Below are 20,222 nucleotides of genomic sequence, written 5' to 3'. Positions count from 1 at the left end.
GTTAATGAAAATCTACCTGGGATAGTAGTGCTTGCCCTGGTGTGCGCTCTGATTCTAATTTAGTAAATCTCACTTTCTGGGAAACCACACAAATTTGCTTCAGCGGGACTCTGTACTTTATTATTATGTAGGTAACAAATTGTTTATTTTTATTGGAGTTTAATAGGTAAGAATTGTTATTGAGTTGCTGTCTTCCGAATTATTTAATGTACAATAAGAACAGCAGGATTTTTTTTTTTTTTTTTTTTTATGGGGTGGATTGGGAGATTAGGAAAGAGTGGTATTTGACAAGAAAGAGGAGAGTTGATGGAATTCAGCCCCTATCCCCTCCCTCTTTGGGCTCTTTATCTCCTCTGTGGTGGGCCAACGCCCTTGAGCAGGAAAGCACCCTGAGTCCAGGGATGGAGCTTCAGAGCCCATATTTCCCATAAATTTCTTGCACCTCTTCTTTATTTTTATCTTCTGTAGAATGAAAGCAATATCACCCACAGCAAGGCTGTTAGGAAGAATAGATTGTATATTTAATGACAACACTTATTGTTCCTTCCTACAATACTCCCCAAAGTCTCAAACACAGTTAAGATAAAAGCCAGGCTATGTAAGCTTGTCCAGATCAAAAGTCTTTCTCCTTCACTTCCCTGCCTCTCATATCATGGGTCTGTCCTAGATGAAGATGCCACGGACAGGACAGCCGATGGATGAACTTCTCTGCCATTACCGAAGACTGGGAGTGTAAATGAATTTGCAGTAGGGGTAAGCTGGGGAGAGCCATCTAGAGCAGCTCTGCCTTTCACTCTCTCAGCCCAAGATTTTATTAAAGATATGAACAAAAGAACAAGAAAATAGCACGCAATTGTGGTTTTGCTTATACAGATAAGTACATTACTGCTGGAGCAAGTTTTTCTGGTTAGTAGGTGTAGGGTAAAGAAAATATCAGGCTTTTCTGCCCTTCCGCCATCAGGATAGATGATGGATCCTTGTCCTGAATGCATGCCTGATGGCGGGCACCTGGAATAGGGTGTGGGCATAGGTAGATGGGATTCAGCTGAGCTAAGACTGTGCTTTTTAAGGGTGGCGTCACGGGCGGACAGCAGCAGCACCAGCAGCAGCAGAAGTAGCAGCAGCAGTAGAAGCCGAAGCCGAAAGAGAAGCCGAGAAGCAGCAGAACCAACTCCAGAGAGCCCAGATAGAGTGAAGACTTGCTGGGGGCTGGGAGGCCTGCCAGCCTCCCAGCCCCCCAGCCAGCACCCCTGCCTGCCATATGCCTGGTGAACCCCAAATAAAAGACCTGCAAAACCACTGAGGACTCTGACTCCTCCTTTACCCGGTCTGCATGGGATCAGAAAACCTGCACAGGGCCTCCCCGGTGGCGCAGCGGTTAAGCGTTGGGTTGCGAAGTTGCCTGCGGCCTCTGCCCTGCCGGTTCGATCCCCGGCTGCTCCCCGGCCACCGGAGGAGGGTCCCACATGGCGCGCAGACCTCTCCTGCCGCCCGCTGCTCCCCTCAGCAGTGTACTTCGGTCCTTCTGCCTGCTCTGCTCCCCGCTCTGGCTCTGGTGAATTCTCTCACCCTCCCGTGCTTCTGACTATACCCAGTGCATGTATAAACAAAACAAACAAACAAATAAATAAAACATGCCTCTATATAAAAAAAAAAAAAAAAGAAAACCTGCAATGTGCCCGTTCCTGGCCCTTACAGTAGGGAATATGCGCGCAGCCAGCACGTCCTCGGAGAACAGGAGTCAATTCTGGGAAAGTTCTATTTGCAGAACTTCTAACATCCTGGAACTCCATATGCAGAGTAAACAGGTACTCTCCAAAAACTCCAGCTCCCTTTAAGGCAGCAGGCTCCCAACATGAAGAGGAACAGTTTCCCCTCTAAACCCCAAATAGACAGTTCTCCCTCTAGACCCCAAGCAGGATCTTGGCCCTCATGTCACCCTGATTTCAAAGGCTACAGTTCAGCTCAAGGGATAGCATGCCTCTCCCGACACACTCCACACCACCAACCAGCAGCACGGGGGGAGCTCAACAGTAAGAGCTGAAACTTCAGCTGATGAAACTTCAAAGAGCTACTTACAAGTGTCTTCAGCTGCTGTCAGAATAATGCTCATCTTTGGAGAGGGACAGTAATTTATTGACATGTGTGCTTAAGGTTATTATACTTTATACTTTATTAAGTCTCATTACATTTTATTAAAAATTGTACTAAAATAGACATAACAGCATTTGCCAAGAGATCTTTTTTCAATTGGGTCACTTTTTAAAAAAGATTTATTCATGCATACAAGCACTGGGGTACAGGCCAGAAGTGTGGGGGTGAGAGGATTCACCAGAGACAGAGTGGGGAGCAAAACAGGCAGATTGACTGAAATACACTGCTGAGGGGAGCAGCGGGCGAGTCAGGAGAGGTCTGCTGCACCATGTTGGTAGCTCCCTGGCTGGGGATCAAACTCTACTACAACAGCTGAGGATAGCTTTATAGGTTGTATCTTAACCCCTTGCGCCAGCAGGGAGGTCCCAAGAGACTATTTTTAAGTATACAGTTAAGTATATTCACAATGAATTGTTATTCACCAATCCATTTCTAGAACTTTTTCATTATGGCAAACAGAAACTGTTAAACAATAACTTCCCTTTCCTCTTCCTCCTCCCTGCTCCTGGTAACCTCTAATCTTTCGGTCTCTGTGAATTGGCTTATTCTAGGTACCTCAAGTGTTTTTAAGCCAGCTTGTAAGGGGAAAAAGACAGTAAATAGAAGCACTTCCTGAGAAAATGGGTGTGAGTAGGAGACAGGTGGTAGCTGAGTGAGTGAATGCTTTGCGTGAAGATGGTTAAGAGCCTAAACTCAAGGGCCCCCCCCGGTGGCGCAGCAGTTTAGCGCTGGGTTGCGAAGCTGCCCGCGGCCTCTGCGGTGCCAATTCGATCCTCTGCAGCACCGGTTCGATCCCCGGCTGCTCCCCGGCCACCGGAGGAGGGCCCCACTTGGCACGCAGACCTCTCCTGCAGCCCGCTGCTCCCCTCAGCAGTGTACTTCGGTCCTTCTGCCTGCTCTGCTCCCCGCTCTGGCTCTGGTGAATTCTCTCGCCCTCCCGCGCTTCTGACTGTACCCAGTGCATGTATAAACAAAACAAACAAACAAATAAATAAAAAACATGCCTCTATAAAAGAAAAGATATTTCTGTTAAGGAAAAAAAAAGAGCCTAAACTCAAAATTGAGAAGTTTGGTTGAGAGGGGGTAGTATCCCAAGCTTGCAAAGTCATGGTATTAAAATCAGGGCATTAAGGGGCCTCCCTGGTGGCACAAGGGGTTATGAAGCTGTCCGCAGCCTCTGCAGCATGAGTTTGATCCCCTGCCAGGGAGCTACCCACATAGTGCAGCAGACCTCTGTCTCTCTCGCTGCTCCCCTCTGCAGTGTGTGTCAGTCAGTCTGCCTGTTCTGTCCCCCACTCTGTCTCTGGTGAATCCTCTCAACCCCACACTTCTGGCCTGTATCCCAGCGCTTGCATACATCAATAAAAAAATCCTTAAAAAAAATATCAGGGCAGGGCCTCCCAGGTGGTGCAGTGATAAAGCGCTGGGTTACGAAGCTGCCCGCAGCCTCTGCAGCGCTGGTTAGATCCCTGGCCACCGGGTGAGGGTCCCACATGGCACGCAGACCTGCCGCCCGCTGCTCCCCTCAGCAGTGTACTTCATCAGTCTGCCTGCTTTGCTCTCCGCTCTGACTTTGGTGAATTCTCTCACCCTCCTGCACTTCTGACTATACCCAGTGCTTGTATAAATAAATAACTTTAAAAAAAAATCAGGGCATTAAGGAGCGAAAAAGACAAAAGAGCAAGCACTACCGGGCCTCCCTGGTGGCACAAGGGGTTAAGATACAACCTATCAAGCTGTACACAGCCTCTGCAGCACGAGTTCAATTTCCCTGCCGGCCAGGGAGCAACCCACATGGCTAAGCAGACCTCTGAGTTGCCCATTGCTCCCCTCAGCAGTGTACTTCAATCTGCCTGTTCCATTCCTCACTCTGTCTCTAGTGAATCCTCTCACCCCCCCCCCACCTCTGGTCTGTACCCCAGCTCTTGTATGCATGGATAATCTTAAAAAAAAAAAAAACCAACAAAACAAAGAGCACTATCTAGGAACACGAGGGCAAGATTCATGAAAGGAATCCTTTGCCAAGATTAAGTTTAAAGTGTAATAATCAACATCAGAATTTGCCAGGGATTTAGGGACTGAATGTAACTCTCAGGAACACGAGGGCAAGATTCATGAAAGGAATCCTTTGCCAAGATAAAAGTTTAAAGTGTAATAATCGGGCCTCCCCGGTGGCGCAGCGGTTGAGCGCTGGGTTGCAAAGCTGCCCACAGCCTCTGCGGCACCGATTTGATCCCCGGCCACTGGAGGAGGGTCCCACACGGTGGGCAGACCTCTCCTGCCGCCCGCTGCTCCCCTCAGCAGTGTACTTCGGTCCTTCTGCCTGCTCTGCTCCCCGCTCTGGCTCTGGTGAATTCTCTCACCCTCCCGCGCTTCTGACTGTACCCAGTGCGTGTATAAATAAATAAATCTTCAAAAAAAAAAAAAAATTCTGTTGGCATTGTTAATGCCAATGCCAGGTTAACTTTTCTAAAATACTAAGGTGGTTGCTCAAAAATCTGTTTCTGTCTGGATCTGTGGTTCCCAGGCTGTAGATCAAGGCACCTTTGAACAGCAAACTCACAAGGATGCCAGGGGGTGTTTTAAATTTGGGGAATCACGATGATCAACTTGACGTTAGACATGTAAACTACTAGCTACAGGTAAGTCAGTTTCAACACTAGATTGTTCAGCTCTTTCAATATCAACCAGAATATGAGAGTAGTGTCCAATTTATTCCAGTGTTTGAGAAGTTGAAAAGTGCCCAACATTCCATTAGTAAATAATTGTAATTTAAAAATGGAAAAAAGGCACAAGTGGTTAAGACTCAGCGCTATGAAGCTATCTGCAGCCACTGCAGCACAAGTTCGATCTCCAGCCACGCACAGCAGACCTCTCCTGTCTTGCCCGCTGCTCCCCTCAGCAGTGTATTTCAGTACATCTACCTGTTCTGCTCCCCACTTTCTCTGTTGAGTCCCTTCACCCCCTACCCACCGCACCTCTGGTCTACACCCCAGTTCTACACAAAATACCCCAGTTCTACACAAAATAAAATAAAAATCTTTTTGATTTTTAAAGATGTATGCGTTTAAGAGCTGGAGTAGCTACATGGAACTACTAGGTATTTTGGTGTCATAAAATATTGCTGAGACACTGGGAACACTGATCTAGATGACAAAAATCCATACTTCTCAGCCTGATATTCAAGGTTCTTCAAATCTCTGATGTAACTATGTATCATCCATCCCCAGTATTCCCTGGTTCAAATCTTTCTCCAGTACTTGCTTGTTTGACCTTGGGCAAATCAGCTTCTCCAGGTCTATTACTCCAGCTATAAAGGGGAGAATAGTGCTCATCTTGTATGACTGTAGTGAGGATTACACAAGACCATAAACAGCACCTTTCTAGGGTAATGTGTAAAGAAGTGTCAGACACAATACCCTCTTTATCTTAAACCCTCTGAAAAAGCCCAACTAGTGTTCATACTCAGTTTCCCAAAACTCATGTGGCTAGCCCTCAACTTTTTTTTTTTTCCCCCAGTCTTTTGCCTAATGATCCCCTCCTTGGGTTTGATTAATTAGCTAGGAGCAGCTCACAACTCAGAGAAACATTTTATTTACTAAATCACAGGTTTAAGATAAAAGGCTATAACTCGAAGAGCCAGATGGAAGAGATGCATAGGGGAAACTGTGGGGAAAAGGGGTGGAGCTTCCACTTTTCTAAGCACACCACTTTCCCCTCTGTGCGCTTGTCCAATTTTCTAGTGCAATTTTCTAGCGAGGTGGTTCAAATGTTACTCTTTTTTTGATCCCTGGTCTACCTCCTCCATCAAGCCTCCCAACCAAACAAGCCCAGTTAACTGCTATAGTACTAACTATATCACACATCCCAATTGTAAAGCACTGTCATTTGTTACTGAACTTATGTATCACCTGCATATTGTTTCACCAGACTGTACATATCTTTGTGGTTAAGAATGTCATATTATATTAAAGTTCCCTAGAGCATTTAAGGAAGTGCAGGGGCAGATCACTGTTTGCTGAATTTATACAGTGTATGGATTCAAGTTTCAGATCAGATTAAGCACCCAGAACAGCCCATGGGTAAAAAAGGCAGCTGGAACAACAGAGGGTAGTGGAACAAGAGAAAAGACAAGAGCTACAGGCTGGAGGTGCAAGGTGCAACCGAGAGGCAAAGGCCCCCCCTTAGACCAGGCCGCAAGTGAGACCTGGGAAGGATGCGTGACTTACAGCACTCAGACAGGTGCAGTCCTAGGAGTAGGAACTGGAGAGGCATGACAAGGAGGTGAGGATCCCAAAACAGTTTTCCACTCTCTCCTTCCAAGAAACACTACTTTTTTTTTTCCTGGTGGAGAGGTCAGAAATGCCTATAAAAATTTCATTCAGTAAACAATCTTTTAAATGATAAATATCCTGAGACTGGGTAGAAGAAAATACTCAGTTCGCCCAAGGGACAATTATTTAACTGGACTTTACTCTCAAACATTTGGGATATAACTGCATGAAGGTTTGTGTGCGCGAGCAAAGCATTTTAGCCTTCTAAGTTAGGATGGGAGTGCTCCTTGGCTTGATTATGTGGCTATGGGCAGCCTCAAAAATATTAATGGGAGAGGAGGCTGAAGAAATTGAGAGATGCCGCAAAAATGGGATAGCGAAAGCCTCCTAGTTTGACTAAAAATTAAATAAGACTGTTCTTTAGTAAACCAATGGGGAAGCCTGTTAGGGACTTCAGGTGACTCTGGATTTATGGGGCCAGACCCAGGACTGGCTGTGCAAAGAGCAGGTATATGGCCATGTTTAGGAATATAGGGAGAACACAGGTAGGTAGTCTGGCACCTATGGTTACAAATAGAGCATACCCTGAGAACAGCCAGTGACATAAAACTACTGGACCAAGTCTGGCACCTGCTGCTTCAAAAAGGGAATATCTAAGATTAATGTTTCTGGAAGACAAAGGAGCTAGCCACAGAACACTTAATGAGTGGAAGAAAAATATTCTGGGTTACATCAGTCTTGAATTTTAACCAGATTAGTTCAATAGTCTTCATGGGCAGATTTAGGTTAAATAGCTATTTTCATTCCTCGACCCAAATAGCTGCAGTCCAAATCGGTACAGAAATACTTTAAAAGTAGCGCTTAATGAAAAAAACCAAGCAGAAGTGATTAAAGCGCCAAGGTATGTTTCAGGTAGGTGTTACTGCCCTCTGTACCTTCACCCATTTATTAAGCCATGTTAAGTTACTTCTGCTTCATAAATTTAGAATTGAGATGGCGAACCCAACCAGAATGGGACAGAACATGTTCCAAGTTAGCAGGGGACAGCATGGCGCCTCAGTGAGGTCTCCTATGGAGAACCCACGTGCCACTGTACAATTTAGGTTTTCTCACTGCACACCCGCATGTGATCCTTTGGCTCGTGTTTGTGGCTGGTTTCATCTCCAGGTTCCAATGGTGTGCCGCTTTGTTACCTCAGAGGTCGCTCCAAGCTTCCAGGTGCCCCTCTTGTAAGCCTTAGGTATCCGCATGTGAAGTTCAGGAGAGCTGACCAATCTGAAGACTGGAAATACTTGCTTCAAGGAGGAACTGCCATCCCAGCATAAACTGTCCATCTAATGAAGAAACTACTGTCATTCTGGGGATGGTGAGTCCCAGAAGATCATGGCCAAGAAGCAGATGTCCTAAGTGGCTTCCTTCCCCAAGAGGAGCCATCTAGCCACTTGCTTTTTATCACATTTCTAATAGCTGCTCCATTTCTTCAAGGGCTGTTGTAAAATCATTCACTTGACTGTTGCATAATGTCTGCTGTTCTAGGAACCGCACCCTCTCCTCTTCTTTCACCTTCAACTTTACTTTTAAGGCCTGCAGTGAAAGACAGAAAACAAACGAACAAACCCCACAAAACCTTAACTCCCAGGAAAGACTACCCCAGAGCAGCACATTATGCTTCTGACTCTACTGGAATCCTGACATTGCATTTTTCTATCTTAGGTTTGTTTAACTATGCTGGTTTTAGGAATTGTTTCTCTCTACTACATATTCCAGTTTCTAAGCTGAAAGAATGAATCCTCTAAGATTCAGCGCAATTCCATGAGTCATCCATGCAATCCAGATGCAGTCCAAAACCAGGAATCTGAGTCTCCTACTACAGATCACCTTGAAATAGCAAGTTTTGTTTGGTTTTGTTTTAAATATACAAGAATTGGGGTAGAGACCAGAGGTGTGGGAGGGTGAGAGCATTCACCAGAGACAGAGAGGAGAGCAGAACTGGCAGATGGGAGGGACTGCTGAGGGGAGCAGTGGATGAGACAGGAGAGGTCTGCCGTGCCATGTGGGTATCTCCCTGGCTGGCCGGGAATCGAACCCGCACTGCAGAGGCTGTGGACAGCTTCATAGTGCTGTGCTTAACCCACTATGCCACCGAGGAGGCTCAAAATATCAAGTTTCCTCAGCGTAGATTACACATAGGTTTTGACCCCCTATTTTGAACAACCTGTTGTGTTGCCACATGCCCTGCAAATGTGGCCAGTTCTAAGAGGCTTGAGAACAAAGAAAATCAGCACACAAACTTGGTGAAATCATGGCCTCCCTGGTGGTGCAGTGGTAAAGCGCTGGGTTGCAGAGCTGCCCGCAGCCTCTGCAGCGCTGGTTAGATCTCCGGCCACCAGGTGAGGGTCCCACATGGCACGCAGACCTGCCGCCCGCTGCTCCCTTCAGCAGTGTACTTCATCAGTCTGCCTGCTTTGCTCTCCGCTCTGACTTTGGTGAATTCTCTCACCCTCCTGCACTTCTGACTATACCCAGTGCTTGTATAAATAAATAAATAACTCTTAAAAAAAAAATCAGGGCATTAAGGAGCGAAAAAGACAAAAGAACAAGCACTACCGGGCCTCCCTGGTGGCACAAGGGGTTAAGATGCAACCTATCAAGCTGTACACAGCCTCTGCAGCATGAGTTCAATTTCCCTGCCGGCCAGGGAGCAACCCACATAGCTAAGCAGACCTCTGAGTTGCCCATTGCTCCCCTCAGCAGTGTATTTCAATCTGCCTGTTCCATTCCTCACTCTGTCTCTGGTGAATCCTCTCACCCCCCACACCTCTGGCCTGTACCCAGTTCTTGTATGCATGGATAAATAAATCTTAAAAAAAAAACCCAAAAAAACAAAGAGCACTATCTAGGAACACTATCATGAAAGGAATCCTTTGCCAAGATAAAAGTTTAAAGTGTAATAATCTGGCCTCCCCGGAGGCGCAGTGGTTGAGTGCTGGGTTGCAAAGCTGCCCACAGCCTCTGCGGCGCTGATTTGATCCCCGGCTGCTCCCCGGCCACCAGAGGAGGGTCCCACATGGCGCGCAGACCTCTCCTGCCGCCCGCTGCTCCCCTCAGCAGTGTGCTTCGGTCCTTCTGCCTGCTCTGCTCCCTGCTCTGGCTCTGGTGAATTCTCTCGCCCTCCCGTGCTTCTGACTATACCCAGTGCATGTATAAATAAATAAAAAACAAAACAAAACAAATGTTTAAAAAAAAAAAAAAAAAAAACTTGGTGAAATCAAATGAAACTTGGAACTTATTTACTAACAACGCATGAATGTTAGCTTCTTTGTTCTGACAAAAGTACGGTGGTATGTTAGTATTAGACCCAGATATAAAGTCACACAAATATGGACAACTAATCTTTGATAAAGGAGCAAAGAACAATGCAATGTTAACAGGACAGTTTATTCAATAAATGGTGCTGGGAAAACTGGACCACACATGCAAAAGAAAGAAACCAGACTACTACCTCACACCATGCGCAAAAATCAACTCAAAATGGATAAAAGAGGGCCTCCCTGGTGGCACAGGGGGTTAAGACACAGCCTATGAGGCTGTCCGCAGCCACTGCAGCACGAGTTCGATCCCCGGCCAGGTAGCAACCTACATGGCACAGCAGACTTCTCCTGACTCACCTGCTGCTCCCCTCAGCAGTATATTTCAGTCAATCTGCCTGTTTTGCTCCCCACTCTGTCTCGGGTGAATCCTCTCACCCTCCCGCGCATCAGGCCTGTACCCCAGTTCTTGCATAAATAAATAAATCTTTAAAAAAAAATTTTAAAAAATACACAAATATGAAAGAGTTCGCAACAAATGCACCTATTATGGTAGGAAATGAGAATCTTCCTCAGGGTAATGTCTCTCACCTGTAACTCCTCCATCTGCTTTCTGGCTGTTTCATTAAAAAGCTTCAGCTCATCTTGCAAAGTTTCTAACAGCAACTAAGAGGAGAGTACAAAGTGGTAACAAATCTTTACTGAAATGTGAAAGAGTTGATTTAGATGATCACTAATGCCCCCTCCATTCATTCAATCCAGAGAAAAGATAACCCCACTAGCACGTGCTCTGTGCTAGACAGGCACTTTGAAACCCCAGCAGCCATAGGAGGGGTGACTAACAGTTTGGGAGAATTGACAAAAGCGTCCATATTTACTGTTAAATGATCCTAAGTCAAGATAATTAATGTTCCAGGGGAAGAGATCATAGAAGCTCAAAAGACTTTAATCCCAATCACCTTCCTACTTCAGGGAAGACTAACAAGCTGAATTTAATTCAGCTGGATCTTTGCATCACATAGTTCTCAGCAAAGGAACAGGGAGAAATTCGGTATAGACTAATCAGAAAGTTCCTCCTACAGGTCCATCCTATTATGTGTTTTAAAGCAGTGTATTTTCAATTCAGACGCACTCATATTTCAAAGCAAAACGTCATCTTCCAAGTAAAATGTTATTTTGAGTATTTATCTGCCACTCCCTTTCACTAGGAACTAGATAACCAAAGGCTGCTTCTTGGGATTTGGGGATTATATGGCAGAGACCCTCCTAGATTTGCAAGTCCGTCACTTGGCCCAAGTCCTCACCATAGAGTCCACGTGATCCACGCTGGATTCTCGCTGTGATGCCAGGGTCTCACTGCCTAAAACTGATGGAAACAACAAAGCAATTCTAGTAAGGGAGCTGCACCTTAACAAAATCCCCCCACCTCCACCCTACCGTGGACTAGTGTGGGAGTATTTACTAGGGAAACTTCTCTAAGCATCCGGTCCCTAACTTTACTCAAGAGTTTCCACCTTGATGGGGTCACCCACACCTGACCCCCAGATTATATTTTACTTCCTTCCTTTTTAGATTTGGAAATGATCAAAAATTTATTCTACTTTCTCAACTCAGCAGAAAATGTGTCCTAAGGAGAGGCATAGGCTGAATTTTCTTGTTTCAATTTAAAAAGCTTTTCATGGCCTCCCTGGTGGCATAGGGGTTAAAGTCTCAGCACTATCAAACACTATCAGCAGTCACTGCAACATGAGTTTGATCCCAGACCAGGGAGCTGACCCCATGGCAAAGCAGACCTCTCCTGGCTGGCCCACTGCTCAGCAGTATATTTCAGTCTGCCTGTTCTGTTCCCCACTCTGTCTCTGGTGAATCCGCTCACCAAACCTCTCCTCCACCTCCCCCCACTGGCACACACACACACACACACACACACACACACAGACCCCTCTGGACTAGACACCAGTTCTTGTATGTGTAAATAAAAAAATAAACCTTAAAAAAAATCATACAAAAAGGTACACGGTAACTATAAAGAATATATCCTAAAATGCTCAGGATAACTAGTAGCATTCAAAGCCAGCATTCCTTAATTCAAAGCAGCCTGGGCCCCTTCCCTGGGCATTCTGAAACTCAATTCAGTCTGAAGCCCTTTTAGGTCTGTATTTGCTTCTTCTATTCTCTTCTTTGCCAGACATTGCTTTCTATGTACAGGGTCAGAACAGGATCACATTTTAACCAGTATGATGATTCTGTTGATTAGCCAGGTTTAGAACCCCTTGAAAAAGTATTATCTCACACTCTCTCCACTTGAGGAAGTTAGATGATTAATCTCCCTTGAAAGAATGAAAATATTATTTCTGGTCTACCTGCAAACTTGTACCTGCACCAAATGAATGTCACAAGTGTTCAGGTAAGAAAAATAATTTTCTCTCCATAAGTATCTGAAATTCTGTCAGTCAGGCAAAGTAAACATCATGAGAACACAGTAGACAAACATCATGAGAAGAGAGTAGTTGCTTGGCAACCCCTGTACAGACTGGCCCAGATGATACCACGCTGGATTTGACATACAGTCCAGAAACTTCCACAAGGGGCATGTACACCACAAAGGCAGCTGCGCACTCTCTCACCTGGGTTGAGGCCCTTGCTCTCCAAAACTGCCAAACAGTTGTCCTGAAACTTCTCTAGCAGCTCCACCTTTTGGGTCAGGTCCTTCAGTTCTCCCTGTTGGGGTGTCATGCACATAGATCAGGCCTGCCCAACTCCCCAGGGGTGATCTTTCCTGCCCTTGCTTTTTGACAGCCTATAGCACAAGCCTGGCATCCTCTCTCTGCCCTCAGGAATTGGGCATCACAAGCTTGCTCCCTCCAAGGCGTCCCTCAGTTTCCACCTGCATGGCAGAGGTCAGCAGGTCTCTTACCTGAGTTTCAGTCAACTTCTGGTGCAACTGTTTGTTGACCGCCTCTAAGAGCTGGTTCTTATCCTTGAGATCTTCCTCTGATTTCTGCTTACTCAATGGTTTATAACTGTAATAATTGCATGTGTCACTAGAGGGGTTAAGAGTATGGGCAATGGGACCTCCCTAGTGGCACAGGGGTTAAAGTCTCAGAGCTATCCACAGCCACTGCAGCATGAGTTCAATCCCAGGCCAGGGAGCTGACCCACATGGTGCAGCAGACCTCTCCTGCCTTCCCAGCTGCTCCCCTCAGCAGTGTATTTAGGTCCGTCTGCCTGTTCTGCTCCCCACTCTGTCTATGGTGAATCCTCTCACCCCTTGCACCTCTGGCCTGTACCCCAGGTCTTGTATGCATAAATACATAAAATAGGAAAAAAAAGCTCTGTGTGACTCCATTTCCCAAACTCTGTTTTTTTTTTTTAAAGATTTATTTATGCTACAGTGGCTGCGGATAGCCTCACAACTTAACCCCTTGTGCCACCAGGGAGGCCCCACACTCAGGGCTTAAATCCTGGCTTCATCACACAGTGAGTAATGTCTTGAGTTGCCCAACCTGAGGCTGATTCCTCATTTCTAGAATTAAGATAATATCTACATCTCATATTATTGGTGTCAAAAGTAAAAGAGAATAATGTACAATTCTAAGCACAGCTACTGAAACATAGTAAATGTTTGGCCTTTATGAAAACAGTAACCATTATCATCACTAATATTAAATCTTCCTGTGGAGTTCTGAGTCCTTTTTGATAGTATTTTACTTTCAGAACTTTTAAAACACACCCAAATAGTAGATTTGGATTTAGAACTATTTCTACAAACTTTTAGCTTTTATTTTTTCTGCCTTCAGCACTACAAAATGTTCAAGCTAACTTCAAATTAAGAAGGGTTCTTCTTCAGCATTTCACTGCTACCACCAGAACATCCATCTCCAACTCACTAACAACATGCAGCCTCTGCTATCCCGAGGCTTCATACTCCTGTTGATGAACGATAGCTTGATTCCTGGTCCTGACCCTGACAATCAGTGCTTATCTGGTACTCAAGATGGTAGCATCACTGATGCTTCTTGCCCTGACAGCAGTTCTCAAACCTGGCTGTGTCTCAGCTCTGAAAATTCCATTCAGGTGACACCCAGACTGTAACACGGTAAATAAGTTACATGAGTGATTTTGGTGTACAACCAGGATTGAGATCCACTTTCCTAATGTGGTGACCAAGTTTTATTTACCCTGATGCTCACTTCTTTCTGAGGTTCTTCCTGATGGCATTATCTGCAGCTTTCACCTGCCTAGATAAGCAAAAAAGAAAAAGAAAAAAATCAATCATAGTACTGTTAATGAGGCAGAACAAAGCCTGGTTTCTGAGGAAAGAACAGTTCATCCAATGCAAATAGCACAGGCTTAAGAAGCTCTGAAAGGGGAGTTCCTTGGTGACACAAGGGGTAAAGAGTCATTTATGAAGCTTCTGCAGCCACTGCAGCCCGAGTTCCACTCCCCGTCAGGGAGCTACCCATATGGCGCAGCAGACCTCTCCTGTCTCGCCCACTGTTCCCCTCAGCAGTGTATTTCGGTCGGCCTGCCTGTTCTGTTCCCCACTCTGTCTCAGGTGAATCCTCTCATATCCCGCACCTCTGGCCTATACCCCAGTTCTTGTATGTATAAATAAATGAATCTTTTTTGTTTTTTTAAAAGCAGCTCTGAAGGCTCAGGCACTTTTGTTTCACCCCACACTATTATAATGGGCTCCCTTCCCCCCACCTTAACAACATGACATACCGGGTTCCTGTAGCAACCTCATGTCAACCTTATTTACGTAGGAAATAAGCACTAGGTAGACAGATACCCAAACATGCTACACTGGGCTAGATCCTGTCAGATCAACAAGCTAGGCTAAAACTAACCCCCAACCACAATGACTGCCACTTAGGGCTACTGTTTATTTTTTTAAAGATTTTTTTTTTTATAGAGGCATGTTTTATTTATTTATTTGTTTGTTTTGTTTATACATGCACTGGGTACAGTCAGAAGCGCGGGAGGGTGAGAGGATTCACCAGAGCCAGAGAGGGGAGCAGAGCAGGCAGAAGGACGGAAGTACACTGCTGAGGGGAGCAGAGGGCGGCAGGAGAGATCTGCGCACCATGCGGGACCCTCCTCCGATGACCGGGGAGCAGCCGGGGATTGAACGCGCTGCAGAGGCTGCGGGCAGCTTCGCAACCCAGCGCGCTCAACCGCTGCGCCATCGGGGAGGCCCAGGGCTACTGTTTAACCTCAGATCTGCCATTTGTATGTTCAGAGCAAGTGGTGAGAGGGGAGAGAGAACACCTCTTATCAGAACCCTTGTTGTGTTTCCTTAGAACTGATAAGAGAGATTTCTGACACGTGGCTCAGGGGGCTGTGCTCACCAAAACCCTTTCTTGGAACAGGGCAAAATTCCAGGCAGATGTCCTAATTGGACACCAATTATCTGACTCTCACCCATTCTCTCGTCTTGGTTTGGTGATTTTTGGAACGTCATTCTCTGAATCTCCTGAATGAAGAAGTCTGGAAACACTGGCTTCTTTGGACTTAACAGGTATCAGGCTCTTAGAAGTGGCTCGAGTTTGTGAGTCTATGAAGGAAAACAGAGGGTGAAACCACAAGCGTTGTGACCCAACATTTGCCAGCCACAATAGAGGTCATAATCCTCTGAATTTTCATTCTGAACAATGTCAATTAAAAAAAATATATTTTATTTATGCATACAAGAACTGGGGTACAGGCCAGAGGTATGGGGGGTGAGAGGATTCACCAGAGAAATAGTGGGGAACAAAACAGGTAGACTGACTAAAATACACTGCTGAGGGGAGCAGCGGGAGAGGTAGGAGAGGTGTGCTGTGCCATGTGGGTAGCTCCCTGGCCAGCTGGGGATCAAACTCATGCTGCAGAAGCTATTAATTGCTTAATAGCGCTGTCTTTAACCCCTGCCCGACCAGGGAGGTCCAACAATGTCAATTTGTAAGGATTAATTCAGACAACTTCTAGGCTAATTGGGGGTAGAAACCAAAATTCCTTTAATGTGACAGTATAGTATGTTTGAGGATAGCCAAAGTTCTATGATACATCATCTAACTGTCCAGAGGATTAAATGTCAAAGTGGAGACTGACACACACACACACACACACACACACACACACACAAACTAACAGTAAGAGGCATTGTGGGGGTTAGCAGGGCAAAATACAGTTGAATCCTTCATTATACGTAAGTGGTGGAATTGAGCCATCTTACCAGGCTCCAAAGAACCCTGCCTGGTCTCAGGCTATATGCAAGCTGCTTTAGAGGTCTTTTAATTGCTTCTTAGTTGTTGTTTTTTTTTTTTTTAAAGATTTATTTTTTTATTTTTTATTTATTTATACAAGTACTGGGTACAGTCAGAAGCGCGGGAGGGTGAGAGAATTCACCAGAGCCAGAGCAGGGAGCAGAGCAGGCAGAAGGACCGAAGTACACTGCTGAGGGGAGCAGCGGGCGGCAGGAGAGGTCTGCGCGCCATGTGGGACCCTCCTCCGGTGGCCGGGGAGCAGCCGGGGATTGAACCGGCGCTGCAGAGGCTGCAGGCAGCTTCGCAGCCCAACGCTCAAGCACTGCGCCACCGGGGAGGCCCTAATTGCTTCTTAGTTGTTTTGACGAGACTGTGTTCCTAACTACTCTAAGGAGACTTCATTGTTCGTTAAGCCTAGTAGAGCATCTGACATGTTAACAGTGGTTCAATACTTTTCTGACTAATTAAACAGAACAAGTTACAAAGTGATATACAGTGAGAAATAAATTACAACTTTGAGTTCTTTTTGTGCATGTTACCAATTCAAAAAAACTAAAAAACAACTAACCCATGTCCCCAAAACAACACACCTGGGAGAAAGCCTAAAAATGTTAAAACTATTGAGATGACATATAACCATCAAACTGGGTTAGGGACAGAAAGCAGAGATGAGAACTTTCAATTTGGCTGAAAGTCAGTCACTCCCCACCGAAGGAGGGGCACTGCTGGTCTCAGGGAATGGCAGCATAAGACCTGTATGCAGGCCTCCCTGGTGGCGTGTCCACAGCCATTTGAGTTTGATCCCCCAGCCAGGAAGGGGCTCCACATGGTGCAGCAAACCTCTTCTGTCTTGTCTGCTGCTCCCCTCAGCAGTGTATTTCAGTACATCTGCCTGCTCTGCTCCCCACTCTGTCTCTGGTGAATCCTCTCACCCCACCCCTCCCACCAAATCTCTGGCTTGAACCCCAGATCTTATATGCACAAATAAATATATCTTTTTTTTTAAAGATTTATTTATTTATTCATACAGCACTGGGTACAGTCAGAAGTGCAGGAGGGTGAGAGAATTCACCAGAGCCAGAGCAGGGAACAGAACAAAAGACCTACGAAATACACTGCTGAGGGGAGCAGCGGGCGGCAGGAGAGGTCTGTCACGCCATGTGGGACCCTTGCCAATGGCCAGGGATCGAACTGGCGCTGCAGAGGCCGCGGGCAGCTTCGCAGCCCAGGGCTCAACTGCTGCGCCACTAGGGGAGGCCCACAAATAAATATATCTTAAAAAAAAAAAAAAAGACCTGGCTGCAGATCCTCCAGTAATTTGTAAGACCTGTGCTACCAGGAATTCCATTAAGGTGTTCTGAGGCAACTAAGACAAACAGAACAAGCCTTTGGAGAAGAGCCTATTTACCTCACAGATCAGTCTTGCTAATACTGACCAACAAGCTGCAGCAGTCACCTGGAAAACGGTCATCCACAGCTGCTTCAAAAATGACTCCTCAGGTTCTGATGTCTGAAGGTAACTCTGATCCCTATTCTGTGTTATGATCTCTAGGCAACTCAACAACAGCAGACCCTAGGAGATTACGTTCAACTACAAGCCAGTAACACAAAGCAAGATGGCCAAGCAATAAAAAAATTATTTTCAATCTTATCTCTTCTCTTAGGGTTCTCAAACACTCTAGGGCTGGGCCAGACCCCTCACCCTTCCCATTTACTGAAAACAGGTACTACACGAGCGACACTGGTTCGCAGATACAAACGCGAACCAGACACTGCGTGAACCCTATTACTGCCCTCTAAATATCCCGGCTTCTCTCTCTTGGGAGTCCCTCCACAGAGCCCAAGCCTAGAAATAAAACGGGCAATTGTTAAAAAAGTTGTTTACATCCTGCAGGGGAGGAGGGAGAGGGAACAGAGGGAGGGAGGGAGAAGCACAGCGGACTGAGGTGATGGTGCACGGGTGCTCTAGGGAAGGAAATTCTATGGGGACTCAATCTGAGGGGGTGGGGGGAAGCAAATATTGTTTAAAAAATTTAAAAAAAGGATAAATGTTACAATAGAAAATGGGGGGAGGGAGTCCCAGTTTAGTGGGAATAACAGCTGGACAATCAGCAATTTGAACTTTTGAATTTAAGTGATGACTGCGGCACGGTTAGGGGTGTGGGTTTGGGGTGCGGGTCACAGGGCCCATCTAAACCTCCCCCCCAAGGGCGCTTCCCCACTTCCACCAGAAACCTGGACAGCCTGCCCAAGGGGAGTCAGCAGGTAGGTGGTCAGCGGCGACGAACGCCCTCCCCCCCTTTCCCAGGTCCCCCATATTCGCCCCCCCCCCGACCGGCTGCCCGTCGCAAGGCTGGGGCGCGGGCAGCCGAGGGGACGCGGACGGGGCGTGCACCCACCTGCGGGCAGGCCGCCGCCCGGCACACTGGGGGGCTGCAGCGCGCACAGAGTCCTGCCCAGGCCGGCCATGGTGACGGGGCGCACGCCTGGGCCCTGCAAGGTGCGAGGCGGACGTTACTCGGCGTCGGGCCTGGGCGCCCCCGGAGGCGGAGGGCAGCGGGGGGGAACCCTCTATTCCCAGCCCACCACGACCGCTCCCCACACCCAGCCGCGAGCTTCGCCCCGGAGAGCCGAACCCGAGCGCCCGCCGCTCCAGACCGCCGCTCTCGCAGCTCCGGGTCAAACGCTGCTGGGAAGCAACCGCCGCCTCGCCAGCCGGATCTGCCGCCGCGCTTTCAAACCGAAACTTCCGGTGACAGGGCCGGAGGTGGGGCGGGGCGTCCTCTGTGGGAGGCCATGTTGTACGGATAACGCTGAGGCGGGCGCCGTCGCTGGGGACTACCATGCTGTACGGAAGAGCCTAGCAAGGGGTGAGTTTGAGCTTCCCTGCTTAGGGTGAATGAGCCTCGGGTCCGGGTGAGGGCAGGGAGTGGTGCGCTCTTCCCGCCGGGATGGAGCCATGAGCCACCAGTGTCATATTCCGGACTTGGGACGCAAACCTATCATCTTTAGAACACGTGTCACAATCCTCTTTATTTGGTCTGTTAGGAATGTGCGTGATGCCAGCAGCATAGGGTACTTATTTATTTTTAAAGATTTATTTATTTATGCATACAAGAACTGGAGCACAGGCCAGAGGTGTGGGGGGTGAGAGGATTCACCAGAGAGAGTGGGGAACAGAGCAGGCAGACTGATTGAAATGCACTGCTGAGGGGAGCAGCGGGCCGGTCAGGAGAGGTCTACTGTGCCAGGTGGGTAGCTCCCTGAGTGGAGAGGTAGGTGGGGGGTTTGAAATCGAACTTAAGCTGCAGTGGCTGGAGATGGCTAGATAGCTTGATAGCGCTGAGACTTAACCCCTGCACCACCAGGGAGGCCAAGTAGGTGAAATTTGAAGAGGACAGGTGAACTGAAATACCTGAGGCAGTTACCCCAAGTCTTAACTTTTGTAACAGGTATCTCCATAAAAAGGGGAGGTCCCATATTCCCTCCCCTACACAATGAGGCAGTGGAGCTCTGTGGCCAGGTGAAGCTTTGTTTGGGGGAAATGATGTCCTGAGCTAATCCCATACAGGCTTTGTGGACTCCACCCCCACTCCAGACTAAAGCCATCAAGACATTGGGAAAGATAAATCCTGTCACCACCAAAAGGAAGGTGGCTGGGACCTGAGGGTGGAGTTAAGCAGCCAGGTTGGGTATAAAAACCAAACACGTGGGTCTTGGGCTGGCTCGCTATCGCTAGCCTCCTGGCTTCACCGCTCCTGGCTCGCGACCAGCTCTCAGAGTGCCATTTGGGATTCCAGATCGGCGGATCGGGTAGGACTCATTTAAAACTTTGTCTCCCACTTTTCTCCCTGAGCTGTACATTTCCTCATTTCCCCTTCCCTTGTAAATAAACCTTTTATTAACCTTTCACGTGTGCCTGCAGTAGAGCATTGATAAGTCCTTTTAAGCATACAGGTGAGGACCCACAGTCAGGCACCCCGTTTTGTATTGGGGCTGCCCTGTAACAGCTTGAGACTTGAAAGTGACAGGGAAGGAGAGACAAGTGGAGCAGAGAGACATACCAGGAAAAGGGCTAGTTTGCTTCTCAGCTTTGGAATTTGCCAGAGACTTGAGGGGCATGGAAGAGACGTGGAGTCTAGACACATAGAGACACTGGAAAGAGACATGTGGATGAGAGGCCCATGAGGAGGCTGACGATGGCAGCCATTATCTTGATTTGTACTTAATTTTGC

General features: G+C 47.1%; 1 protein-coding gene across 1 annotated transcript; it reads right to left on the bottom strand.

Annotated features, from left to right (window-relative positions):
• Nucleotides 1-7,880: 7,880 nt before the first annotated feature.
• KNSTRN (kinetochore localized astrin (SPAG5) binding protein) lies at nt 7,881-18,530 on the bottom strand (the record flags this gene model as incomplete). The annotated part of the gene is made up of 8 exons (XM_084240525.1): nt 18,387-18,530; nt 15,164-15,296; nt 13,930-13,977; nt 12,654-12,759; nt 12,364-12,457; nt 11,041-11,096; nt 10,328-10,402; nt 7,881-8,012 (listed from the first exon to the last, which is right to left on the bottom strand). Exons 1-8 carry the CDS (start codon nt 18,454-18,456, stop codon nt 7,881-7,883), a joined length of 714 nt encoding a protein of 237 aa, XP_084096651.1. The 5' UTR covers nt 18,457-18,530.
• Nucleotides 18,531-20,222: the final 1,692 nt, after the last annotated feature.

The sequence above is a fragment of the Talpa europaea genome (genome assembly GCF_964194135.1).
Source record: "Talpa europaea genome assembly, chromosome: 8".
NCBI lineage: Eukaryota > Metazoa > Chordata > Mammalia > Eulipotyphla > Talpidae > Talpa > Talpa europaea.
This window is presented reverse-complemented; position numbering and strand designations above follow the sequence as displayed.